At 48.0% G+C, this 27,594-nt stretch overlaps 1 protein-coding gene across 3 annotated transcripts; it reads left to right on the top strand.

Annotated features, from left to right (window-relative positions):
* On the top strand, positions 1 to 27,594 carry SLC22A5 (solute carrier family 22 member 5). Of its 3 annotated transcripts, XM_059063367.2 has the most exons (10): positions 1 to 846; positions 7,728 to 7,831; positions 14,599 to 14,753; positions 15,749 to 15,920; positions 17,113 to 17,239; positions 19,196 to 19,296; positions 20,912 to 21,126; positions 22,662 to 22,844; positions 24,088 to 24,223; positions 24,580 to 27,594. In XM_059063367.2, the coding sequence occupies exons 1-10, from the start codon at positions 454 to 456 to the stop codon at positions 24,665 to 24,667; spliced, it is 1,674 nt and encodes a 557-aa protein (XP_058919350.1). In that variant the 5' UTR covers positions 1 to 453; the 3' UTR covers positions 24,668 to 27,594. The 3 variants fall into 3 exon arrangements, with proteins under 3 accessions (XP_058919350.1, XP_066887714.1, XP_066887713.1); XM_067031613.1 differs by lacking the exon at positions 24,088 to 24,223; XM_067031612.1 differs by lacking the exons at positions 22,662 to 22,844; positions 24,088 to 24,223; positions 24,580 to 27,594 and adding an exon at positions 21,232 to 22,641 and having other exon boundaries at positions 8 to 846.

Raw genomic sequence — 27,594 nt, forward strand, 5'->3', positions numbered from 1 at the left:
GGCCTCAAACGCCGCCGAGGTCACGAGTCTCGCGACCTTCCTCAGCCCAGCCAGGGCTCCTTCGGATGTAAATTCAAGGATAGGCTCACCGAGGCCCACCTAGGCCCGCCAAGGCCGACTCCACCCGAGAGCAGAGACCTGGCCCGGGCCCGCCCACCGCCGTCACGCGCGGCCCAGCTCCGCCCCCGTCCGCGCCGCACCACCAGCGGCCTGGGCGGGCTTGAAGGCTCAGGCCCAGAGCCCGCCCCGGCCTTGCGCCCTATGTAAGGCCCGTCGCTTCGGCGGGGCTGCAGCGGCAGCGGCGGCGGGAGCTTGCGAGCCTGTTCAGTTGACAGGCCGTTCCCTGGTCCGACTCTCGCTCGGTCGCGCAGTGGGGCACGCCGCGCCCCGCCCCCGCGCGCCGCCGCGTCCTCCGACCCCCGGCCGCGCGCCTCTCGGGCAGTTAAGTGCGGCATGCGGGACTACGACGAAGTGACCGCCTTCCTGGGCGAGTGGGGCCCTTTCCAGCGCCTCATCTTCTTCCTGCTCAGCGCCAGCATCATCCCCAACGGCTTCAACGGCCTCTCGTCCGTGTTCCTGACGGCGACCCCGGAGCACCACTGTCGGGTGCCGGACACAGCGAACCTGAGCAGCGTGTGGCGCAACCACAGTCTCCCGCTGCAGCTGCAGGACGGCCGCGAGGCGCCTCACAGCTGCCGCCGCTACCGGCTCGCGACGATCGTCAACTTCTCGGCGCTCGGGCTGGAGCCGGGGCGCGACGTGGGCCTGGAGCAGCTGGAGCAAGAGGGCTGCCTGGATGGCTGGGAGTTCAACCAGGACATCTACCTGTCCACCATCGTGACCGAGGTGGGTATCAGATCCGCGTCCGGGGCCTAGGACCGGGGAGTAAGCAGGACCTTAACAGTCTTTAAGGTCGTGCACTCCACCCGCCAAGGTGCGCGCTGGATGCTGTCAATCCCTCTCCGCCACTCACCTACACACTGGCAATGGCCATCGTCCAGCCAGGTGGCTCCGGAGAACTTTTCGTGGTGACTTCCAGAGAGATCATGGACATCGAAGCACGGGTGTCAGGCTGGCCGCCCATCCTGTTAGCTATCTTGGAGAGGAAGCCAAGAAGGCCCTGGCGACTCCTTGTAGATACTTTTAAGATTCTGAGTAGTCAGAGACTTTAGATGGGGGTGGGAGTGCTGAGGACCAGAGCTAGAGCTTGGGCCAAGGAGCTGTCACCATTTTTCCTCCGGCCTTTTGGCATCTATTCAGAGAGCGGGGAAATGCCCCTCTACTTTCTCAAACTTTTTAAGTTAAAGGAAGCATGGCTGTAAAACTGTCTCTTGCTCCTTTTTCCAGTTACTCCTTCCCCACCCACCTTCACCCCCAAATGACTGTCTGGCCATTCCCCTTAAAGAATTGCTTACCTTTTGTTCAGGGTTAGTTACTAGACTTTTAGGACTCATGCATCTGCAGATCCATTCAGGGTGACTTGTTGACCTGGAATGTTTTAGGGTATTCTAAGGAAATGTCATTAGCCAGATTTAGTTAAAGCATACAACCTTAGTTCATAGGAAGCAGGGGGAAAACCTTTCTCATGCCCCAGCCCCTTGGATTTTCCTTTTGGGTGGCGTTGTCTGTCCCCTGGTGACCTTGCAGTCATTAAAGCTGGATGTATGATGTGATGTTTATTGATGCATGTGGATGCGCTTTGCATCATACTCCGACACTGGCACTCTAACTCCCTGTAGTCTCAGCAGAACTGAGCAAGCAGGACATTGAAAAGAGCACTCCTTGATAGGCTCCAGGGTGCCCGGGTTCACTGAGTGTCAGGATCAGGGGTTCAAGGATTAGGGAAGGCTTCTTGGAGGAGGAGGCTTCTCAGTGAGTCTGGGGTATATAGCTCAGCAGATGCAAAGTCTGGAACAGCAAGAAACAACCTGGCAGGAGGGCAGAGTTCACAGAGAAGAGGCTGAAGGGAAGGGTGCACAGGTCCTGGTATGGCATCAAACCCCGCTTGAGCCTCAAAGGGGCTTACAAGGGTTCTGGAGACCCTGTGTGTGTTGCTTCTGGGGGTTGTCACCCTTCAAGGGAGTCTTGAGTGCTGCCCCAACAGACGTATGTGTGTGTGTGTGTGTGTTGTTTTTTGTATGTTTGGACATTTGATGTCCCTAGCATCTGTGCCTCCTTACTCCACATGTATGTAGTAGGAGTAAGAGAAGAGCCCCACTGGGATCTCTGAGCAAGTGACATCATTCCAGTGTCCTCAGGCATTGTTACTTGAGAAAAGAGGTACTGATTGGAGGTAGCTGACTGTGATTTGTGGTTGAAGAGTGCATGGAGTATTAAAACTTCCAGTCATCACAAATCTTTGGTCCTAGCCTTGCAAGTGAGTCTGTCACCCTCCTGGAAGCCAGTGAGCATTGTGAAAGTAGAGGCTGTCCCTCAGATTGCAGGCAGAGAACACGGAGGGGAAGCCACACTCCATGACTCAGAAGTCCCTGCAAATTCTTCTTCTGGCTGCCTGTGGAAGGAAAAGGCAGTGAAGTCAGAAGTAGCTCATGGCATTTCTTAGGATTTTTTCCTAACCCCTGTCGTCCCCAACTTACTTTAGTCATTTGCTCTTTCTTTGCTGCCCCCATCATGCCTTAGGCTGAGAGTGGTGATGGCACTGATGAGCTCCCAAAGGCCGACTGTTCCAGAAGGGTCCTTGAGCTATGTTGCTGCCAATGTTGACAGCTATGTTGCTGTCAGCCTTTCCCCTTATATATTTAGCCTATTTCTTTAGCTATCTTAACAGTTTTGTAAGAGCTATGTGCCCTTTCACCTACTTTCAGGTTGTCAGTCTTTGCAGGGAGGCAAGATTAATATATTACTTAGCCCTTTGTTTGAGGATGCTGGAATGCCAAGACTTTAAGTTCAAGGCCGCTTGTTCTCTTCTGGTGAACAGTCACTGTTGGAAGCTGTTGCATTAACATTCTGAGAGCTCCATTTTTCTAAGGCCCATTTTCTTTCAACATGGACCTGGCCTGCTGACAGTTGCAGCTAGTCCTGTGCCTGCTAAATGTCTCCAAGACTGCCCTTTGCCCCACATCATAGAGGTGTTTGTAAGTACACTGGTATTGAATTCTTATTCGTGTTTTTCAACAGAAAATGAAAACCTCAGGTCTCCTGTTTGATTTTTTTTCTTTGTTGGGGTTAACGTGTGCACATGTAGTACTAAACTTTGTGGTAGACTTAACATCTCTGTATCTCCTGCAAGTCCTAACATTGATACTGGATACAGATTGGTTACTCAGGAAAAATTTTATTGAATGGATTAATGAATAATTTTGAAATCTTCTCTAAAGTGTGAGTACTGAAGAAGAAAAGGACAAGTTTAACTTATAGAAGGGAAACTTAGGGGCATTGAAAGGCACTGACTGGAATATTTTAAAGTAAATGTAATCCCCCACTCCACAAACTGGGGCTTGCCCCTGCGTGGATCTGCAACAAGGCATTGGGACTGGCAGAAAGAAGGGGACACTATTTATGAGGTGAGAAAGGTGGTTCTCCCATGTTTCAGGAATAGTTTGGTGGTCCATGTGCTTCTAGGCTAGCCCCTTCTCTAGCCCTTCAAGTCACTCCTGGAGTGCTGGGGAATCAGCCACCCCACTGTGCAGTGCTGCTCCAATACCTGAGTGTTTCTTGGCCCAGGACTGCCTCCTTCTGGGGGAACCTGGGTGATTTCTCAGGCTGTCTGGGTCTGAGACACCTGCTTTTTGGTGTCTCCATAGCATAGCCTGTGGCTGGAAAGGTTCCTTTAGAAACTTCTAACTCTTCTTGCACCCATGGGGTGGGGTCTCTTCAGCCAAAACCCAGCAGTCCTCTGCGTCCCCTTGCTCCTTGCCAGTCTCTGCTTCCCAGAAGCCCCCAGCCCTGGCCCTTCGCAACATTTTTACTCCCTGTTGTCCTGGAGAACCTCTTTTTCTGGACCAGCTTTTCCATCAGCCTTATGTGTGTGTAGTCTTGGAAAACAGGAGAGCCCCCACCGTTATCTCCACGTCCACCTGAAGAAAAAGCCACATCGACCTGGGAGGCAGGCCCCGGGCTGACTCTGGGGTGGGGAGACCAAAAAGACCTGGAGACTGTGCCTCACTGGTATGCCTTTGCTGACTTCCCTCACTCTAGGAAAGCGCAGACCCTTTTCCCTGCCTTTGCAGCTCATGGCAAGCCACTTGCTGGGTCCCTGAAGGGCCCTGTGCATGTGCAGTCACAACAGACCCATCTGGCCATGAGTGGTCAGATTGATAGTCTGTCTAGCTAGCTGAGAACCGACATCCTGGGTCAAAGTTCTGACAGTTGTCACAGAGAAGGTGTGAGGGAGAAAGGAAAATAATCTGTCCTAGAGAATGAAGCTCAGGGTTCATCTGGGCTTTGGGTAGCCAAGCCCAAGGACTAAACCCAAGGGATAATATGGTTCGGAAGGTTGACTGTCCTTTTATTCATCTATTCACTCACTCACCTAGGTACCAAATAGCTACTGAGCCTCTCCTCTGCAGGGCACTGCCAGGCTTTGTAGAGGATATGGTAGCAAATTATTTTTCTTCTTCTCCTCCTTGCCCTGATAGCCTTGGGGCAAGGATTCACCGTTAATTGCAGCAGGAGGCCGGATGAAATGTGTGTAGAATACATGGCATTCAGTAACAGGTAGTGCTTACCAGTGTGTTTGACTGCTGATGCGGTCAGCCTAGGTACATCTCTGGGAAGAACTTCTGCCCTGTGGGCACAGGCCCTATCTCTTTTTTCTTCCAGCCAACTCACAGGTAAGGACATTTAGTCCCAGGGAACGACATCATCTCTCTACTTCCCATAACTGAGAAGTAGCACCAATTACATACTGTGTACAAGAGACACAATTTCTCTTTCTTCTTAAAAATTTTAACAGCTTTATTGAGGTATAAATGACATAAAACAAACTGTACATAACTAAAGTATATAGTTGGAAAAGCTCTGAGATATAGATATAGATATAGATATACACACATACACATATATATCCATGAAGACAACACCACTAGAAAGGCACATTTCTGACCAGGAAGGGTGGCAAGTCTAGGCTCCTTGCAAGGGTTACTCCCAGATGTTTTCAGTTTGCACCTGCTTTCATAGCTAACCCAGCTGAGGGGTAAGGATACTAGACTCATGACCTAAATCTTAAACCTACACATTTAGTTCTAAGGTTGATCCCCGTTACCATCAGCCAGTACAGCCCATCATTTGTACCAAGTGGCAGCATCAGTGAGCTGGTCTGTAGCTGCTTTAGTCGCAGCTGCCAAGCCAGGAGCTCAGTATAGAAATACTGCATTCCTCTATAAACACAACAAGCCCGGGGTACGTAGCCTGGACTCTATGGGGTTCTCATCCGCCCCCCGCCCACTTAAGGAGGAGTCAGGCCAAGTCCAAGAGCCCACTGCAGTCCATCTGGTGGTTGACAGGTAAGTGGATGGGTTGGCTGGGTGGGACCTAGCCCGTGCCTGCCCTTCTGTTCATTTTTTGAGACCTGTTACCTTTCCTGACCCTACTCACAGGCCCCTTGTGTCCAGGAGGAAATAAGTGTTAACCCATGCTTGCTTTTGGAGGACCCAAAGCCAGGCTGTGAGAATTGTTGAGAAATGTCAGTAGTGGATAGAGAGCCCAGTTACCTCAAGTAGTTGCACGCTTGCCCAGAATAGGGACAGGCTGGACCAAGTGGTGGTGGTGAGGCTGCAGGAGCTGGAGAGATGCTCTGGGGACCTATTCCAAGATGAGCACTACAGTCACCTTGTCTCCTGCAGAGCATAGTCTGACCTGGTTCCAGGTGGCACCTGGCCTTGCCAGTCCAGAAGCCCCTAGAAGCCTATATTAGGAGACCTGGCATGGGGAGGGGGTGGGGTTCCACCCAAGAACTCACTGCAGAAGCCCCTGTGGGTATCTAGTCTAGCGCAGCCATATCAGTCCCCAACCCTCATGAGAGACCTATTGAGAAGCAGCTACTGACTCTATTCATTTTTTTTTTTAAATCTCTGTCACTACAAAAGTAGCACATGCTAGGTGGGAATAGATCACATCATATTCAAGAGCAGCAATAGGCATAGTCTGGTCCTGAAGCTCTGCCTAACACCCCCAGAGGCCAGCACCCCGTCACCAAGTCCCTCAGCTCTGACTCCCCTGCTACCCCCATCCTGACTTCAGCAGCCCTGTCTGGATGGGGGCTGCTCTTGGAGCACTCACCCTCCTAGAAGGGAGATGGTATCTGGGTGCTGGCACGGCTGAGGCTGCAGAGGTGGGAAGGCTGCCATAGCCTGAGTGATTGGGCCTTGGTGCTCCTTGCTTGTCTTCTGCTAGTCTGGGCTTCTTCTAGATTTAGGAGTTGGTAACCCCCAACTCTTCCCTGGAGTGGGGATCACCACCCCATTCTCAGTCCATCCAACGTGCATGCTTGTTCCAGAGTGGAGAGCCAGCTATGCGGCTCTTATCATCAGCTGCAGGGGTTCTTTGTGTCCACCCTAAGGGCTACCCTCCGACCCGCTCTGAGATGCCTGGAGGCACTGTGCACACGCTGCCCAGCAGGGCCGAAAAGCAGACTTGCTTTTCCCTCTGACCCTGGCCTGGAAGAGATGCTTTATTCTTGGAAGCCGCACACTTCCTGGGAGCCAGAAGGCTCCATGGAGGGCAGGCCTGCAGCCTGGTGCCAGGCAAGCAAGGGTCTAAATTCCCTAGAAGGCGGCCTTCTTGGTTACTACTGAGCACCATCTCTCTGTTCTGGGAAACATTTTTCTGGGAACCACCAAGCTTCCTATTTTGGTTTTTCTTCCTTCTTTTGGCCCTTGTTAGGCTGCAACAACCTAATGTCTGAGTGTTCAGGTGCTTCCCCATGCCCATAGACCTCTTTCCGTGCTAACTAGAGATGAAACTCTACAATGGGTACTGGGAACCTCAAGCACTGTAGCCTGTTCCCCCCCAACCCCCATCACTGTTTCACAAATGGGGAAATTGAGGCACAGTGAGGGGAAAAATCTTGTCTGAGGTTGGGTAACTAGTTAACAGTAGAGTAGAAGTTAAAACCCAGCTTCTTGACTCCCAGCTCAAAGCTCTTGGCTGTAATTGGGCCTAGTGTTGGCACAGCATCAGGGATCCCAGCTCTAAATGTCAGCAGAAGGACCCAGGGGTCACTGGCCCAGAGTTGGGGCCTGAGCAGAGCTGAAGGAACAGATCCAGATGGTGCATACCAGGCCCTCTGGCCTCAGTCCCTCACTGGAAGCCTTGACCCTTAGAGCTGCAGAGCCCTGCTCCGGAACTACTCCTGTGCCACCCCTGCCAATGACCTGAACCCCACTGAAAGGTTGCCCTGCCCCACCACAGCCCCAGCCTCAGCCCAGGTCCTTAGAAGCGACCGTGAAAGGCCTCGCCTCCTCCTGGGTTGGCACATGGGCAGAACACTTGCTCCCAGCCTGTCTCCCCGTCTCATATTGGTAGCAAAACAATGAGGCTAAGAGCTGTGAAAAATAGGATGGTCAGTCTCCCTGTGAGGGGAAACCTGCTCTTTGCCTTGCTGCCTGATGAGCCATCGCCTGCCTCAGTAAGCTCACACACCCTTGTGGTAATGTAAACAGAGCATGCAGGGATGCAGGATGTTCTGATTTCATTTTCCAAGAAGCCTTACATTTAAAACATTTTTAAAAAGAAATGAGTGATACATCCCTTTGCTCCTCTTTCAGTGGAACCTGGTGTGTGAGGACGACTGGAAGGCCCCGCTCACGGTTTCCTTGTTTTTCGGGGGTGTGCTGGTGGGCTCCTTCATTTCGGGGCAGCTCTCAGACAGGTAAGGTGGGTGTCTACTCCTGCAGCTGCAGGGCACCTCAGCACAGAGCAAGGTAGTGTTCTCTCAGCCCAGGGCTGTGTGTTTTAAAAAGGCGAAGGCACATCTATAGTATAGGCTCCATACCAAGTAAAGAGAGCCAGCAACCTCCTCTCACTAATGCTTGCTGAGCGAAACAACCTCAGCCAAGTGTATACACGATCCAGTTGACCAGGAAATATGCCACAGTTTACTTCTGCACTGCCTGGCTGGCCTTCCCTAGGTGAGCGTAACTCTTTGGCGTCTTTAAGCTTAGGAGAGGGAGACACCACACACACGCATGTCAGCTGTGTTGTAGATCTTAGGGCATTCCATAGATGGATGGCTACCTCTGTGTTCCCAAAACCATTGCTGTTTCCTCAAGGTGAGAGGTCTCACTAGCCAATGGCAGTGTGATGGGCAGAACTCTTATGTCCACAGGGCTGATTCCCTTTATCTAACAGGCTTGTGGTTATGGCATTTCTCAGCAATCAGGAAGTGTGCTGTTTTGACCCATAAGCAGGTTATTTGTGTAATTCCAAGGCTCTTAACTCAAAGTCCATGGCTTAGGGAGTTCATCTCCTCTGGAAATCCCATACAAAATTTTAGAGATTGTATGTGAGCATTTTTCTGGGGAAAACAGTTCCATAGTTTCCGTGGTGTTCTCAGAGGGGTTTATTATATTGTGTCTTGTTACCCCAGAGCTTCAGGGTCCGTGAGCAAAGCCCATGGCAAGAAGAGCAGCCTTCAGCAAGGTCCTTGGCCACACTGGGTCACCCAGTGGAGAGGAGTCCCAGCATCCTCCCAGCAGGAGGAGTCTCTAATAGAGAAGTTCAGGGTGAGAATGTCATCCTGCCTTAAGAATACAGCCATTTAAAAAAAAAAAAAAAAAATACAGCCATTTTATCCTGCGGCACACATGCAGAGTGATGTTTTGGCATGCTTGCATCTATGATTAATGTTGTTACCTGAGAAGTCTTTCCTCATAAGAAATATGTGCATTTCTCACTAGATTTGTCTTTTCCAGAGTGTCATCTAGGGATTTTTAAAAGGGACAAATTCCTACAGTCACCAGTGAGCATTAAAGAGTTAAGTAGGCTGTGACCACTGACTGATGATTCTAGATGAGCCTGAGACACTTACCCCTTTAGGGAAAAGGCCTTTGCTTCCCCAGACCCTTAACTTAGCAGCAAGCATCAGCTGATTACTTATATTTATTTAATAAACACAGACCATCTAATATGTGCCATTCACTCTTATGAGCACTGTATACCAAGTAAAAAAAAAAAACAACAAATAATTTAATCTTCATAACCCTATGATGTAGGAAGCATTATTCTTCTCAGTTTATAGATGGGAAAAATGAAGCCCAGAGGAATTAAATGTCTTGCCCAGAGTCACACAGCTGGCAAGTGGCAGAGCTAGGATTCGGGCCCAGAGTCCCGATCCTCTGTTTCGTGTGGACTACTGTTCTAGGTGCCTGCTCTTCTAGAACTTGCCTCCTAGCAAGGTAGAATGTATTAAACAAAGAATTGAAGGAAGTACTTGTTATCCTTTGTGGTGGTAAGTGATACAGGGGAGAAGTACAGGGTGCTCAGAGAGGGTCTGACAGAGGAGACCTGAGATGGTGAAGCACTGAAGCATGTGCTGGGGGTTGAAAGATGAGTAGAAATTAGCTAGCTAAAGGGGTGAAGAGAGGAAAGAGTGTTCTGGGCAAGAGTGCCAAGAATACTTGAGCCTAGACTCAAGGCATAGCACACTTTAGGAACCGGAAGAAAGTGTTGGTGGCAGATGGGTGTGTGTGTGGAGAGTGGTATAGAAACAAAGCAGCGAGGCAGGATGAGGCCCAAGCAGAAGAGCAGGCTGGGCTTAGCAGATGACAGTTAGGAGTCTGGGCTTTCGTCACAGAGCAGTGGGGAGCTTTTGACAGTGTGACATCATCAGATTTGCATTTTTACAAAGTTGTTCGATAGCTTTGTGTAGAAAGGATTGAAAGGAAGCAAGGAGGATTGTGGAAAGACCAATTAAGAGGTCACAATCATTTATGCAGGAAATGAAGGTGGCTTGGACTAGGCTGAGGGCGGTAGACATGGGGAGGAGTGGTAGGAGGTAAAACCAACAGGACTTGGCTATGAGTTGGACACAGGAAGTGAGGGGAGGGATACTTCTGGCCTGCACAGCCGCGTAAATGATGATACCCTTCTCTAAGACAAAGCACTCTGGAAGGGGACCATGTTTGTAGGAGAAGATGTTGAGTTCAATTTGAACATACTGAATTTCGGGTAACTATGAGACTTAGGGGTCTCATAGGAGGAATGGAGTATGGAGTTGGATGTATGGATAGGGTGCTCCATGAGATGTTTGGGCTGGAGAAACACGTTCGGGAATTGTCAGTTGCTAGAACCCTCATCAAAGCCCCGAAAGTGGATGAGATTGCCTGGGAACAGTATAGAGTGAGAGGAGGGCGTGCCTGGACAGAGCTTAGAGGCCCTCCCAGAGGGGTAGTGGGAATTCCCTTCTCACAGGATTGGGTGGCAGCTGAGACTCAGAGGAATTACCTTGATGTGAAAGACTAGGAGGAGGTACCCCAGTTACAGAGTTGAAGCTCAGTGCATTTTTCTGGTCAGCTGTGTCATGGGGTAGGGAGATCTTTGTGGGCTGGCCTCAGAGCCACGTAACACCATGATTACCTGAGGAAAGTGTTTCAGTTCCCAACGATCTGCTCCTGAGGAAACAGTAGAAACAAAGTTGGTGTGTATGTTGAGGACCACCTTAGTCTTCAGAAGGGCTAGTACAGGGTTTCTCAAACCTTTAAAAAAAATTTTGCCAGCAGACTTCGTCTTTTAAATAGGATCGTTTAAGTTCAGTAAATGAAATAGCTAAAAATGTGGCTGTTCTGGCTGCAGCACCTACCTTCAGCTCCCTACACCACCCCTCAAGCTTGTCTGCACCCCCTTGGAAGGCCCAGGGCTCTGTGGGATGGACAGTTTACTCCTAGGTGAGCCAATTCAAAAACCTAAGCCAAACAGATTACCTAACGGCAGTGGATTCATGCCCTCCAGAGTTGTCTAGAATATCAACTTTTTATATAGGACTCCTTGCTGGAATATGAATAAGCCAAAAAGTCAAAAGCAATCAAAATAATCCTGGGCTGTCAAAGCATTTTATCTGACATCATTGAGTTACCTCTATGTGCAGAAATAGAAGGGAGGCACAACTCTGGGAAGAAGTAGCTGATATTTCCTATTTTTGTAGGCGTGTGTGTGTTTGACCTTTTGTTGACAGACTTTAAAAGTGAGCATTTCTTACAAACTAAAACTACAACGAGGTACCACCTCACAACGGTCAGAATGGCCATCTTATAAAGTCTACAAATAACAAGTGCTGGAGAGGGTGTGGAGAAAAGGGAAACCTCCTACGCTGTTGGTGGGAATGTAAGTTGGTGCAGCCACTATGGAAAACAGCATGGACGTTCCTGAGAAAACTAAAAATATAGTTTTTAGTTTAGTTTTTATTTTAGTTTATTATGGTAATATGATCTAGCAATCCCACTCCTGGGCATATACTCGGACAAAACTATAATTCAGAAAGATACGTGCACCCCTATGTTCATAGCAGCACTATTCACAGTAGCCAAGACATGGAAACAGCCTAAATATCCATCGACAGATGAATGGATAAAGATGTGGCACATATATACAATGGAATACTACTCGGCCATAAAAAAGAACGAAACAATGCCATTTGCAGCAACATGGGTATAACTAGAGATTATCATACAAAGTGAATTAAGTCAGAAAGAGAAAGACAAAAACAGTATGATATCACTTATACATGGAATCTAAAATATGGCACAAATGAACCTATCTAAGAAACAGACTCACAGGCATAGAGAACAGACTTGTGGTTGCCAAGGGAGAGTAGGGGAGGGAGAGAGATAGACTGGGAGTTTGGGGTAGTAGATGCAAACTATTACATTTAGAATGGATAAACAACAAGGTCCTACTATATAGCACAGGGAACTATATCCAATCTCCTGGGATAAACCATAATGGAAAAGAATATAAAAAAAGAATGTCTTTATGTGTATAACCAACTCACTTTGCTATACAGCAGAAATTAGCACAACGTTGTAAATCAACGATACTTCAATTTTTAAAAATAGAGAAAAAAATGTTAGTGGCTATCAGAGAATGCAGCTGATTTTTATTTTCTTCTTTGTGCTTTTCTATATTTTACAAATGTACAATTTATGCATAAATATCAAAGAATAAAAATAGACAAATATTTCTTTTAAAAAAAGTGAGTATTTCTGGCCCCAACCCTGGATTGCCAAGGACTATTGCAATGTAAGGGATCCTTGAGTCTTCCTCTTCCCTACTATCCAGGGAGCCCTTGGGAAGGGAAAGCAGGGTAGGAAGGGCCCTCCCCTTGGTTGGCGTGCAGGGCACTGTTGTTACAGGACAACGCAGGGGACCCTCCTTTTAGGTCAGGGTTGCTCAACTTCAGCACTGTTGACATTTTGAGCCAGAGACTGCTTTGTTGTGGGGGACTATCCTGGGTATTTTCAGATGTTTAGAACATCTCTGGCCTCTATCTACTAGATGCCAATATCATCAAAAACAAAACCCTGTTGTAATGGGAAGAAGCAGCAAACTCTTTACCGTGGCTGAAGGTCTTGTGCAGTCTGGCTCCTGCCACCCTCTACTGAACAGCTGCCCTTCGTATTCAGCATGCCCCTCTAGCCACAGTTGCGTGTGCTCTTCTCACAGTTACAGTGAAGAATTCCCGCCCCCGCCACCCCCCATGCCGTGGCATTCCTTGACCACGCAGGCGGCCTCCTCAGGGTCCCCAGTTTACATAACCCTGGTTCCTTGTTCCTATCAGAAATTGGTAAATAAAAGATGACATCATATGATTTTTTTTTTTTTTTTTTTTTTTTTTTTTGCGGTATGCGGGCCTCTCACTGCTGTGGCCTCTCCCGTTGCGGAGCACAGGCTCCGGACGCGCAGGCCTAGCGTCCATGGCTCACGGGCCCAGCCGCTCCGCGGCATGTGGGATCTTCCCGGACCGGGGCACGAACCCGCGTCCCCTGCATCAGCAGGCGGATTCTTAACCACTGCGCCACCAGGGAAGCCCGACATCATATGATTAATATTGGCCTCCCCCACTGTACTGTGAATATCGTTGAAAGCTTGGTCCCTCTCCCCGACTCCCCCTTGTCAACAACTTCTTTTCCTTTGGGTCTGATCTCAGTGCCCCATAATCAGGGAGACCTTCCCTGAATGACCACATCCCCAGCGCCTACCTCCAGTCCAGGATAGGTTCCTCTGTTGTGTCTCTTGTGGGCCAGTGTGTAATTGTACATTCAGCAGTGTCGTTGTTTGATTAAAATATGATTACTGTCTGTCTCACCAACTGTAGACTACAAGCTCCTTGAGGGCAGAATCAGTGTCTTTTTTTAATTCAAATACATTCGTAGTGATAGTGTATAATAGATGTTCAAATAAATATTCATTGAATGAAAATGGGTGTCTGCTAGCCCTGGGCAGACTCAAGCTGAATCTGCTAGGTTGAATGAACTAGGTTGACTTGTTCCTCCTTGTTGTGTCACTGTCTTTAAAAGCAAACAAATCTCCAAAAAACAACATTTTTTAAAATTTTAAAATGAACACAGGTACAGAAACCACACGGAACAAATGAGGCTTAATGAATTATTGCAGGGAAATAACCATATAAATACCACCAAGTCAAGAAATAGAACTTTGCTGGTCACCCAGAAGCCCATCCATCTGTCCCATCCCAAAGACAACAGCTTCCCTCACCTATAAGTAAACACTAGCCTGACTTTTATAATAATCACTTCCTTGTGGGTTTGTACTTTTATCGTCCAAATGTACATCCTTAAACACAAGTTTAGTCTTGCCCACTTAAAAATTTTTATATGTCTTTTAGTCTACTTTAACCTATGGATTCTCCATCCTTTTCTTTGCCTGGGCTGTTCTACCTGTAGAATTTCCCAGTTTGAATTTTGCTAACTGTATGCTTATGGTACAATTGAGCATATTCCTCTTTTCCCTGCATTTCTTGCAAATTGCAGCTGGATCTAGAGACTTCATCAGATTCAGATTCAGCCCCTTTGTAAAGACTATGGGAGTCATGCAATGTTCAAGTGTCTCTTTTTATGATGTTAGCAGTCATTGAAACACAATGCCCATATCTCTTCATTCATTGGGGGTTGTAAAATGATGATGTTCTAGTTTTATCACTTTGGTTTCATTTAATAGTTGGAATACTTTTATGAAATGATACTTTCCCTCATCTGTTATTGGTAACTGTTCACCATAGTTTACATAGAAAAGTCAGGACAAATGTTTTCCCCTTTATTTACCATAATGAATTGTTTCTCCATCACCCTCCAAAGTAAACCAGCTCTTTTTTAAAAAATAATAAATAATGAATGTATGAATTTAAGTATAATGAATGTGTGTCAATCCTTTGTAATCACTGTCTTAATTCTGGCACTGCCTTTTGGGCAACCCTGGTGCCCAGGCTGCACATTGGTCCTGGCGAGTGGGGAGCGGAGTAACAGCATAGGGACTGAGAGGCCAGGATTGCACCTGCACCAGCTGCCCTGGCAGCAGTGTCCGTGACCCCTCCCTGAAATGACTCTGGGGAAAGCCCCTCTTGGTGGGGCCCATTCCTGCTGCCTTCTCCCAGCTGGTTTTCTATCACTCTCCTTTCCCTCCCAGGTTTGGTCGGAAGAATGTGCTGTTTGTGACAATGGGCATGCAGACTGGCTTCAGCTTCCTGCAGATCTTCTCGAAGAACTTTGAGATGTTTGCCATGCTGTTTTTCCTTGTAGGCATGGGCCAGATCTCCAACTACGTGGCAGCATTTGTCCTGGGTATGGCCATCAATTTGGAGTCGAGTACTTGATCCTGTGTTTCACCATCATCCCACCACCCGCTTTCTGGAGACAGCTGTGATGTCCCCCCAAGGGAAGTGGTCTCTGGCAACACCGACCAGGGATTCTTGATGAATCCAATTAGTAGTCAGGGAAACTGAGTCAGCCAAGTGCCCAGCCTTGTGTCCCCTGCAGCCCAATAGCCTGACTGCTGATTTCCAGTTCTTTTCTGGCCCCCGAGGTGTGACACCTTGGTCTTATTAGTACTTGATGGCCATTTTGCTGGAATTCATCTAAGATCTTAAAAATAGGGCTTGCCTCTGCCCAGGGCTGGGGTAGCTAAGGAAATAAGGAGGCATGACATGAGGAGCAAGGACCATGATTGGCAGGCTCACCAAGGAAGAAAACTGCCTCTTCTGCAAAACATAGTGGCCAGTGAAATCGACTGGCAAGAATGAATTGATAGGAGTGGGCTTTAGTCACATGACCTTCAGGGTTTTAATTGAGTCCACACTGCAGGGCTTTGGCCTGCTCTCACTGAAAAGTTGCCAGTCTCACTGTTCAGAGGCATCTAACTCTAGCTTATAGGTCTTTGGGTTTCTTGGGTTGATTGTTAAAAGGATTATTTGTTTCTCTTCACAGTTGATAAAATATTTTTCCTTAAAGCATAATAGTCAGCATGTGTGGCCTTAATAGTGACTTCCCCTTTAATGAATCTCCTTCCTCAGTGAGGATTAAATTTTGAGGCCTCACGTGGCATCTTTAGCATAGGGCTTCAGAAAGTGATGGCAGTTTCATGAGAGAACTGTCGCTGTGAGGCCGCAAGGAGGCACCCCCAGCAGGTGGTCAGAATCCCATCGCTCCTTAGGGCTTGGAAGCTTCAAGATAATTCTGCCTGCTTTCTTATCTGTATGTTGAAAATTACACACAAGAAGATTAATAAGGAAATAACCGGAATTAAAATACTAACATGACTCCTCCCTTGTTTTGAACAGGAACGGAAATTCTTGGCAAGTCAGTTCGTATTATATTCTCTACGTTAGGCGTGTGCATATTTTATGCATTTGGCTACATGCTGCTGCCGCTGTTTGCTTACTTCATCAGAGACTGGCGGATGCTTCTGCTGGCGCTGACGGTGCCGGGGGTGCTGTGCTTCCCGCTGTGGTGGTAAGTGTGGCCCGGTGCCCAGTGGTGCCCACCAGCAGGATATCTTCTATCTGGCCTTCACTAGGGGGCAGCAGCAACCCACAAATCCCCATCTGGGCTCACAGAGACAGAAAATCTAAAGTCTTTATAAGGTGTTTCAGAATGTTTTTCCATACTCAGAAAAGTCAAAAACAAAACAGCCCCAAGACATCAACAGACTTGTTCTCAGCCCTGTGCTGGGTTGATTGGAGTGCAAGCAGAGGAAAGAGCAGTAGCTGTGAGATGATGGAGTTTAGCATAAGCTCCAGGAAGCTATCAGACTGCAGGACAAGACAGCTTAGGCCCTGGCTCTGGTTGTATGTTGCTGCACCCTCGTGCCAGAGGCACCGGGAGAAGAGGGAGCACATTGTGAGAGTCCTCAGGGTAGCTGGATGGAGGAAACCAGGCTTCATCTGAGCCTCCAGGACAGAGGTTGGACAGGCAGAGAGGAGACCATTCCATACTGAGAGAGAGAACACAGCCAAGGGGCTGAGGCGAGAATCGCCCCTTGCAGGTGGGGATGGTGAGATCACTGGTTCACCTGGATGTGAGAGCATTGCAGAGCATAGTGGGAGAAGATACAGAGCAGAGATGGTACAGATGAGTCCTAGTTATGACCTAAGGGCAGGGGCTACCTCGTGATGTAGAAAATAAGATCCATAAAGTCTCAAAACACCTAAGTGCCTTATAGAGAGTCAATTGGATGAGTCAAGGTGGGGCGGGGGGAGGGGGGAGAGTGAGGAAAAACTAGAGGCTATAAGAGGCCAGTGAAAAAGCTGCTGTGGATGCCAGGCACAAGCAAGGGAGTACGGCAAGGTAAGGGTCTGGGCTGGGCTCAGCCCATGACGGAAGCCAAGCTTCAGGAGCCCATTTTGCGCCTGTCTACTTAGTGTCCAGCAGGTGGCACCAACACTCTTCAGAAATGACGGTGGCCAGCCAGGGGAGGAATCCCATCATGGTGTGTTGGCCCCTTTAAATTTTGTGTACTCCAGTGAAATCAGAAGCTCACACTTACTGGCTCTAGTTTGGTGCATCTCTTAGCTTCTGGTTTGGAAACACCAAACATCCCTCAAACCTAGCTCTAGTTCTGAAACCCCCTTTCCCACCTCCACTTATGCTCCACCTGCTCTGTGGGACGGGAAGGCCTCAGTGAGATTGCTCCTTGTACTTCCAGGTTCATCCCTGAGTCCCCCCGATGGCTCATCTCTCAAGGCCGATTTAAAGAGGCAGAGGTGATCATCCGCAGGGCTGCCAAAATCAATGGGATCGTTGCACCTTCAACCATCTTTGACTCAAGTGAGGTGAGCACCATGCGGGAGCTGGTGGGAGGGCCTCGGTGACCATGATTTTAGGGTAGGACCACACAGCCCTGAAGCCCTCCCTTCACACGGGAGCCCAGCTCTCCCCCTGCCCAAGCCCCAGCTGCCCCCGAGGCAGGTCCTGTTAAAATTCAGAAGTTGAGAAGGTGCCAACTGTGTAAACTCCTTCACCTTCCTGTAGAGTTTAGGTTTTCATACTTTATATAATTATTTTCGAAGTGATCATACAGTTGAACCATTACTTTTTTTTTTTTTTTTTTTTTGCGGTACGTGGGCCTCTCACCGCTGCGGCCTCTCCTCCTGCGGAGCACAGGCTCCGGACACGCAGGCCCAGCGGCCATGGCTCACGGGCCCAGCTGCTCCCAGCTGCTCCGCGACACGCGGGACCCTCCCAGACCGGGGCACAAACCCGCGTCCCCCGCATCGGCAGGCGGACTCCCAACCACTGCGCCACCAGGGAAGCCCTGAACCATTACTTTTAATAATAAAAACTCTTTATGAGTTAATAGGTCTTTCATGAAATTGGCACTTTGGGAAATCATTGTTTCTTATACCTTAGGTTGTTTCTCATCTTAAAAAATAATACAAGTACCTAAAGTATGAAGCAAAAATAGATTTGGAGTTAGAAATGTCCTGTATCCTTCCGCCCACCAACGGGGAGTTGTTGAGTATTGTCTTGGAGCCAGGTCCTTTTTGATATCCGCCCTCCCCCTACCCCACCCCTCTCTGCAAACCCTGTTCTCACGCACCATGAGCAATTTCCTGGCTCTGCCTGATTCCTGGGTCTTGCTTCTCCTTCCTGTTCCCTCTCTTTCCACCTCCTCTGCAGCAAGCGGTTTTCCTCAGTTTCATGCCTCTGAGAAGAGGTTAGAAATTGTCCTTGCTGGCTGATGGGGTTCTGGAATGTGTCCCTGCTCTGATAGGAAGACAAGGTCCTGGCTGTGAGAACAGCCACCAGCAGTCTTACCGCAGTGCGCAAAGGCATGCAGATGCAGACTTGGGGCTTGGGAAAGAGATACCGGTTATTATAGGCAGCGAAGAAGCTGCTGGCCACTGACAGCCCTGCCGGCCTCATGGTTAAGCGGTGGCCTAGCACCAAATCCCACTCGGCACATCCTAGAAAGGACTCTGGTGCACAAAGTTCAGGGAGGGGTAGGTAGCAGGGAGGGCTTTTAAGTGAGGTGGCCTCGGTAGATTTGCAGAGGTCAGTCTGGATGAAACCATAAGTCCCACTGGCATCTTTGTGGAAATGAGGCTATTCCAGGGAATCCATTAAGTCAAAAGTTGACCTTTTGTTGAACTGCTAACGGGAAAAACAAACTCCAAAGCTGGGTTTGCTTAAGAAAGCAACATCAGTATGTTTAGATGTGTGGTTTATTAATGTCCTTGGCTGTGCCAGATTTCATAGGAAGTTACTCAGAGTGAAGCTGAGGTCAATTTTCCTGTTTTTCTATCTGAAACTTTTTTCCTTGGAAGTAGAACAGTAACTACATGGTATGAGGACTGAAAACATTAATTCTCTTAAAATATAATATCAATAAACTACACAGCCAGTTTCTCTCTCTGACCCAGAGGGCCGGGAGCCAGCCTTGGAAAGGAATGCTCAGAGGCCTCCCTGAAATGTGGCCATTGATGGGGCTGAAGGTTTTGCCGGGAGGGGGCAGTCAGCTTGGGCCTCCTCCTTGACTGTATCGCACCAAGGGCTGGTCACTTACTTTTCCTCCTCATTCTTGTTCACTAATTTGTTATCCACAAGGCCCGGTGAAGCCTTCTGCAGCCCAAGACATAGTCACTATACTTACCCTTCTTTTCAAGCAAGAAACATAAAACACTCCCCAACTCGATGACGCAGAAAGCTAAGATGCCAGGGTATGTTCTTGGGTCTCTGAGTCTCCAACCTTCTCTCCATCCCATACCCTTGTCATGTTGTTCCTGCAGCTACAAGACCTAAGCTCCAAGAAACAGCAGTCTCACAGCATTCTGGATCTGCTCCGAACCTGGAATATCCGGATGGTCACCATCATGTCCATAATTCTGTGGTGCGTAAGTGAGACATACCTAAGGCCTCCAGACAAAGCTTCTGTCAGTGGCTGTCAGGCCTCGCATTTGCAGACATGTCTCAGATCAGAATTGAAAGCCTGTGTCATCAGAAAGTGGCAGGGATGTGCCTTGCAATAAAAGAAGTGGGCATGTCCCAGTTCTTAACGGCATCTCAGAAGAGGAGAACGAAAACTGTTGTGGGGGCTTTTGGGGGAAGGTATGGGATCTTTGGGGATCCCTCTGGGTCATAAGGCAAATTGCTGTTCACATTGGGTCCCTAGTTTAGTTGTTCCTGTTGCCTGTGCATCAGACAGTGACTGAGGCCTTTAAGAAATTCTAAGTGAAGACACCATGTCCTTTCAGTTATAGAGGCCGCTAAGTATGTTCTGGAAATGTGGAAGCAGGACATCCTCCCTCTGGGATGTTTGGAGACTGTCCTGGAGGCAGAGCCATGGCCTACACATCCTTGTCAGGTTCCTTCTAACGAGGTGTTTCACCAAGTGTGTCAGGGAGGGATCTGTGATTTACCAGAGAGAAGGAACACATCCGAGTGCCTGGATAGCATTTGCTTAGTGGCCAGACACTTGGGATTACAAGTGACTACCTGAGCTTGTGGGGGAGGAAGGCAGACTTCATCTCAGACTGCTTATTGCTGGAGTCAACAAGCCTTGGCAGCCAGCCACCCATTTCCAAGGAATGGTACGGGATCCCTTAGGGCAGTGCACCGCCCCTGAGTCAGCCTCAAACAAAACCAGCTTTCAGCCTGCACCACAGACCTGCCAGCCTGCGATGAGTCACCCTTCTGTGGTTCACCCAGGCACCCCTCCTGCTCTGGATTTCCCAGGGACTCCTGTACATGCCCTTTTCCCTGATTGTACCAGCTGTGGTTTCAACCTGCAGATGAGTTAAAAATAGTCTGATTCATACTGGTCTGGTTTGCCAAAGAGTGTTGACGATCAATAGAGAGAATGCCTACTGGGGACAGAGTCTAGGCCAAGGGCAGCGGGGGGCATACAGATGGCCCACTGGGAGCTCCCTTTCCTCCCCATGAGTCTGGTGGGGTTGGGGTCACCTGCTTCTGACCAGCCTCTTGCTGGCTGGTCACCACAGAGGGTCCGCCAGGGATCTTTCTCTAAATGTTTGACCTAATGATTGTTCCTTATTTTATCTCATCAGTCTTATCACACCCCACTTGCTATCTGCCTCCTTACTTGTACCCTAGCTCCTTCTGCAGTTGTTGGATTTGGGAGGTTCAGAGAGTAGGGAAGTAGGCTTTTGTGAGTGCTTTAGCTTAGGATTTTTAAAGCCAAAAGGCAGGTTGGAGTTTTTTTGGTTTTATATTTATTTTTTCCAACAAAGTGAATCTATCTGAATTATATGTCTTTTTGCTGGAACACTTTGTTTAGAAAGCTCTGAAAGTGCTCTGACCCAGAAGGTACCCTGGTCTCAGGGGAAGTTATCTTTCTTTCTAAGAAGTAAGACTCAGGGTTAAATCTGCTGCCTTCCTGGTAAGGATAGTTTTGAATTTCCTGCAGTAATTGTACTTTAAAAGTTATCCACGTTGGGAGGCACGTGGATGCCACTTCTCCAGCTTTTTTCTGCATTCTGTTTCAGGATGACCATATCAGTGGGCTATTTTGGGCTTTCCCTTGACACTCCTAACTTGCATGGGGATGTCTATTTGAACTCTTTCCTTTCGGCTGTGGTTGAAGTCCCAGCTTATGTGTTGGCCTGGCTGCTCCTGCAGCACCTGCCCCGACGCTATTCCATGGCCACCGCCCTCTTCCTGGGTGGCAGCGTTCTTCTCTTCGTGCAGCTGGTGCCCCAAGGTAGGTACCATACATGTCTGCAGTCTGGGATATCCATTGAGTCACTCAGTCTCTACCACACTGTCTCAGCCAATTAATAAAGAGAATAAAATTATGCCATTACAGCTCGCCTGCATATCTGTGTTCTCAGCCAGCAAATCAAGAGAAAGTATCTCCTGGGACCAGACAGTCATCATGGCCTGGGTTTTGGGGGAGGAGGGAGAGTAACCATGTGGGGCTGGCGGTTGATTGTACTCTCTACCCAAGTTAATATGTGTGTGTGTGTGTTTTTGCAGAGTGAGGGGGAGGAAAGAGGGCCATCCCCATGTCTTTTTAACCTGGACCCATCTTAGTCATTTATTCATTCAATAAGTAGCTGCGGAGTGTTTACTGTGCGGGAGGCACTGTGCTTGGGGCTGACGGTGCAGAGTAAGAGTCGGGCAGAGCCCCAGGCCCTCCTGGCGCTCAGACTCCAGTTGAGAAGACAGACAACAAACAAGTAAATAAAATGCTTGTTATAGTACAGACTGTGTTACCTTTAATAATGACACTGAAGGACAATGGAAAGCTAGTTTATATAGAGTGGTCACAGACAGTGGCCCTAAAGAGGGGAAAGTTGAGCAGAAACAGATGAAATGATGGAGAAACCCATGAGAAAGTCTAGGAGCGGAACATTTCAGGCCGAAAAAGAGCAAAGGCCAAGACCTGAGGAGGCAATGAGCCTGCCATGCTTGGTAAGAGATGAGGAGAGGAAAAAGGGCGGGGCCAGGCTACAGCGTGGCTCTCACAGGCCAGTAGCAGGAGTTTAATTGTAAAACCATCTTGGTATCCCACAGAAGGGTGGGAGGCAGCCCTCTTTGAAAATTCATAAAACGGTTTATGGATCCTCATGTCCATCATGGTACCGAGAGTTGTCATGGGTTTGGGGACCTCTGGTAATCATTTGTGGGCCCCTGAGGCTGGCAACACTCTGCACAGGAAGAGCCCCCGCTGCAGCATGGCTGGGAGCCCAGGAATGTATGTGGAGGTTCACACCAGAGCTCAGGGAGACCCACAGGCCATTCACAGCATCCCCTCATTGGCACAGTGAGCAGGAGAGATCCGAGGATCATTCCTGAGGGTCTGCTGGTCTGTGAAGTGTTGCATAGAGTGAAAGCGTGAAGTGAGTTATAACTGAACTTTCCATTCATCCACAAATCCTTAGTTAATTCCAAGTGCCTGCAGCATGAGGTTCTGGGGTGCCAGCTGCCTCCTCTGACAGACAAGTCTTTAATGACTTTTGGACTGGAGAGCAGGTTTCTCTGGATTATTGAGGGGCTCACTCTGGTGGTCTTTAGGCTGAGGAGAAGAGCATGTCCTCACACAGCTGCAGGTCCCAGCCTCCTCTCAGTAATCAACTTGGAAGGACATAAGCCCCTTATCCCACAATAGGAAGTTATAGAAACTTTCCTCCCGCACCCTTCCCAGGGAGAAAGTATGTCTGTTTCAGACAAAAAACTAGAAGCGGTGTGCCTTGGGTTGGTGCCTTCTCCTACTTTCTTCCCTTTGCTCTTCAGACTTGTATTATTTGGCTACCATCTTGGTGATGGTGGGTAAGTTTGGAGTCACTGCTGCCTTCTCCATGGTCTACGTGTACACAGCTGAGCTGTACCCCACAGTGGTCAGGAACATGGGCATGGGAGTCAGCTCCACAGCATCCCGCCTGGGCAGCATCCTGTCTCCCTACTTCATTTACCTTGGTAAGTCCCGTGGGTCGAGCGCACACAGGAGGGATGGGGTGGAAGCACTGATGGGCTTTAATGCGACCTGGGGATGGCTTAACAGGAAAGCAAGCACACTCAGCAAATGGGATCCATCCAATACTGGATCTATGCCTGGAGAAGGTTCCTGTCCTGGTGCAGTGTGTTAGAAGCGCTCATGTGGAAAACAACCTATAGACAGCTAGAAATTGACAAGAGTGGAGGGTTTTTGTATGTTTTAGCCTTCCCAGGCCTTCCATCAGAGACATAATTCCCCTGTCCTAAGAAATTGCAGTGTCATTTAGGGAACCAGTGTACTAATTGGAGAAATTTCTTCTTGGAATCATAGTTTATGAGGAACAGGAAGGGGAAGATGTCTATTCTAGAGGTCTGATGAACCGAGAATTTCTGTAACTTGAAGCACTTAACACAGCATTTTTACACTGTGCAAAGATCTGCCTCATACCATTTTATGTAATAGGGCCCCAGTTTTATCTTTCTCAGAATTATTTCCTCATGGCAGCTGCTGTCCCCCTGCACATGCCTAGCTGGCACATCTCTGGGGACAGGTGGCACCCACCTTGGGAGTACTCAGAGTGCTTTGTGAACATGCTACATAGATCCGACAAGCAGAAACACCTTCTGATCTGGCCTGAAGACAAATTGAGTGGACTGTGACACATCAGGAGAGGCGGAGGAGTTATTCCTATCCCTGGACACATACCTTGAGTTCCTTGGAAACCCAGCATTAAGAAATAGGGTGTTTTGTGTTTTTTTAATTACTTAATTTTTGGCTGTGTTGGGTTTTTTTAATTAATTAATTGATTAATTAATTTATTTTTGGCTAGAAAATAGGAATAGAGGGACTTCCCTGGTGGTCCATGGGTTAAGACTTCCCTGGTGGTCCAGTGCTCCCAGTGCAGGGGGCACAGGTTCGATCCCTGGTCGGGGAACTAAGATCCCGCATGTCGCACAGCACGGCCAATAAAAAGGAAATAGGAATAGAAATGGCCCAGCCCCATCCACCGAGGCTGCACCCATCCCCTGCACCAAGGTGCTGCTGCTCTGTGCCAGCTCTGGGTTCTGTGACCTGCCTAGGTGCCAGATTCCAATATGGAAGCTCAGACTGGGAGATGCTGAGGCCGAGAAGGCAAGTGATCCCTGTTAGAGTCCTGGGGACACAAAGGGAGGGAGAGAGACCATGTTTAACTGCACTCCCGGCTTGGGGCTCTGTCTGCCACAGGTGCCTACGACCGCTTCCTGCCCTACATTCTCATGGGGAGTCTGACCATCCTGACAGCCATCCTCACCTTGTTCCTCCCAGAGAGCTTCAGCACCCCACTCCCAGACACCATTGACCAGATGCTAAGGGTCAAAGGGTAAGGGGGCCTCCTTCTTCACAAAGTTAATGCACTGGGTCTGGGCCTGGCAGAGAGTTCCCCACGAACTTAGAAATGCCATGGACTAGTTTAGCCATAATAGGATCAGACATGGCCAGGTACTTACAGCCTGTTGTCTCTGGCCAGACCCAGACTACCGAGTCACCATGAACATCTCGACAGCCATAGCAACTGTGGGATTGTACAGAGACAAGAAGAAACCTTTCAGAATCTGCTGTATGATATTTTCCCTTTAGTGAGATACCCTCAGCTCTGGGGGGTTTTTTGTTTGCTTTGAGACTGGTAGACATCTTTTTAAGATTTGTTACTAACATTTGTTTGGCTTGTTCTCATAGAATAAAATACAGGCAAACTCCAAGCCACACAAAGATGTTAAAAGATGGTGAAGAAGGCCCCACAGTCCTTAAAAACACAGGCTTCTAACACAACCTCCAGTGAGAAAGTAAAGAGGAAAGACCGTCTTGTCAGAAGTGACTTGTGCAGACACTGAGTCCTTCAGTGGCAAAGGTCTTTGCTGTTCATTCTGTGGATGCTGTGTCTGCCTTGCTCATGGATGGATACCCAGACTCAGCTGCATATGGTCCTAGAGCACCACCTTCCCTCCAGGGACACCATGGCTACTGATGGACAACTTTGGGTAAATCCTAACTATTACAGTGATGGACTTGGCACTTCCTAAGAAGTTAACTACTCACTAGAACCAGTAGGATTTGGAAGAATATGAGAGGCATTTGCTAAATTTACATTTTAATTTCAGACTGCCTGAAAAGGCCCCTGATAGAACTGGGGGTCTAGTTCTCCACCTCCTCATCCTGCCAAAAAATCCTTTCCCTGTTTCCCACTAATGGTGCACTTTAGAGGAAAAGAAATAATTTCACAGGGAGTCTGATTTCTCATACTTTCTCAGTTACAAAGGATATTAAATGGGATTGTTGCTTCCCCAGGGCAGGAGAGCACAAGTCTGAGGAAACCTAGAGGTATTTCATATGGAGAGGACTCAGCAGATACAGAACAGAGACAAGTGCATTGACTTATGAGCTCTTGGACCACTCAGAGTGACTATTGGGTAGACTTGTTTACATCTGATCAAAGCACTGGGCTTGTGCAGGCCCATAAGAGATTCATCACTGAATCTATTCTTGTTTTCCACTGCAATGTGAATCAAGTCTCCTAGCTACTATGGTTTCTGATGTATGGTTTGAAGGAAGTATATCAATGAGAGAGACGAGCAAACTTGTCTCTTCTCCCAAAACTATAATATGGATTTTGATTGTGTTTTGTTTGTTATTTGTTATTATGTCTTTTTTTTCTCCTTAAGTTATTTGCACTTCAGAATAGACTTAGGAAAGGCTGGTTCCTTAGCCTCCTGGTTTGTGTCCTTTATTTGTTTGTTTCAACCCAGAATCACTCTGGCAATGGTCCACAGTTGCCACTTATGCAAGGCCTCACCAGCCTTAGCTACTAGCACTTCTTTGGGTGCCAAAAATGACATCATTGTGTGTGTTCCTTTCATGAAACTTAATCATGGAAAAAAATTACAAAGAAGAAAATTAAGTCGTGTTCACGGTCTTTCAGAGTTGCTCACTTCAGTGGTGTAACATTGGGAGATATTTTGTGTTCAGTGTAAAATTGTCTTCTCTTTTCTGATCATGCTACCATGGTACTTCTAAAGCATATGCTTCACCTGATTTTAAAAAAAAGTATTTTTGTGAAAGCTACTGAAGTGCCTTGGGAAATGAAGATGTTTTAATAAATAAAATGATTTTTTAAAATAATAACAACTGCCCACAACTTTTACTTCCACAATTTGGTGAGCCGTGCCACACCATCACATCACTTTTCTCTGTATCAGCTTGGGCTAATTCTATCAGTGGTTTATGATTAGTCTCTAAAGCTAAAATTTAATCCCCATGTACTAGAGACCTTCACTCTATTGACTATGGACTGAGGCAGCATTCTTGCACAAGTGTCTTAGCCTGTGTTCCTCAGAAAGCAGAGCCTGAGGCCAGTGCTTCTGTGCAGTTAGGTAATTTATTTGGGAATAAGATTCCAAGGAGCAGAAGTAAAGGATAGGGGGACGAAACAGGGAAGGAGGGAGACCCAATACAAGGATGCATTATCAGGATGGCCAGCACCAAGGGCACTGTTCCATCCAGCCAGGATTTCTCAGGAGCCTTATGAAATGTATCTCAAAACCATCTGCACTGGGCTTCCCTGGTGGTGCAGTAGTTGAGAATCCGCCTGCCAATGCAAGGGACACGGGTTCGTGCCCTGGTCCAGGAAGATCCCACATGCCGCGGAGTGGCTGGGCCCGTGAGCCATGGCCGCTGAGCCTGTGTGTCCAGAGCCTGTGCCCCACAACGGGAGAGGCCCCAACAGTGAGAGGCCCGCGTACTGGAAAAAAAAAAAAAAAAAAAACCATCTGCACGGTGATGAAAGGGGAAAGCATTTACATATTGGCCTTAATTCCCCATTCGTCAAAGGCAGTCCCACAGGTGTCAGCTCCCACATTTCCAGGTTGCACATGGATGAGTCCCAAACAGGCTGTGTCCCCTGGATAGAAAGCAAGAAGTAATGCACTGCAGGCCTGAGGTGAAGCACTGTCAGGCTGCACTTCAGTGAAGCTGGTCAGAGTGTGTGAACTGGTTGCTGCAACAGTGACTTGGAGTAAGCGGTGGGGCTGAGGGGACTGGGGATTGGACGTGGTGCACAAGATATATATGATGTGTCACAGGGAGATCTGAGCTAGAATGTGTAGAGACATGGGTAAAAAGCTCCAGGGTTGGATAGATAACTCAAAAAACGTGTAGCATCATGAAAGAATGCTCAGCATCATTAATCATTAGAGAAATGCAAATCAAAACTACAATGAGATATCATCTCACACCGGCCAGATTGGCCATCATCAAAAACTCTAGAAACAATAAATGCTGGAGAGGGTGTGGAGAAAAGGGAACACTCTTGCACTGCTGGTGGGAATGTAAACTGATACAGCCACTATGGAGAACAGTATGGAGGTTCCTTAAAAAACTACAAATAGAACTACCATATGACCCAGCAATCCCACTACTGGGCATATACCCTGAGAAAACCATAATTCAAAAAGAGTCATGTACCAAAATGTTTATTGCAGCTCTATTTACGATAGCCAGGACATGGAAGCAACCTAAGTGTCCATCAACAGATGAATGGATAAGGAAGATGTGGCACATATATACAATGGAATATTACTCAGCCATAAAAAGAAATGAAACTGAGTTATTTATAATGAGGTGGATGGACCTGGAGTCTGTCATACAGAGTGAAGTAAGTCAGAAGGACAAAAACAAATACCGTATGCTAACACATAT

Source organism: Kogia breviceps, chromosome 4 (genome assembly GCF_026419965.1).
Source record: "Kogia breviceps isolate mKogBre1 chromosome 4, mKogBre1 haplotype 1, whole genome shotgun sequence".
Lineage (NCBI taxonomy): Eukaryota > Metazoa > Chordata > Mammalia > Artiodactyla > Physeteridae > Kogia > Kogia breviceps.

Excerpts from the sequence above, each read along its gene's own strand:
- SLC22A5 (XM_059063367.2), top strand. The coding sequence starts at position 454 with ATGCGGGACTACGACGAAGTGACCGCCTTCCTGGGCGAGTGGGGCCCT. Across the intron at positions 14,754-15,748 it reads CGTGGCAGCATTTGTCCTGG|GAACGGAAATTCTTGGCAAG; the intron begins GTATGGCCATCA and ends TGTTTTGAACAG. Across the intron at positions 15,921-17,112 it reads CTGTGCTTCCCGCTGTGGTG|GTTCATCCCTGAGTCCCCCC; the intron begins GTAAGTGTGGCC and ends TTGTACTTCCAG.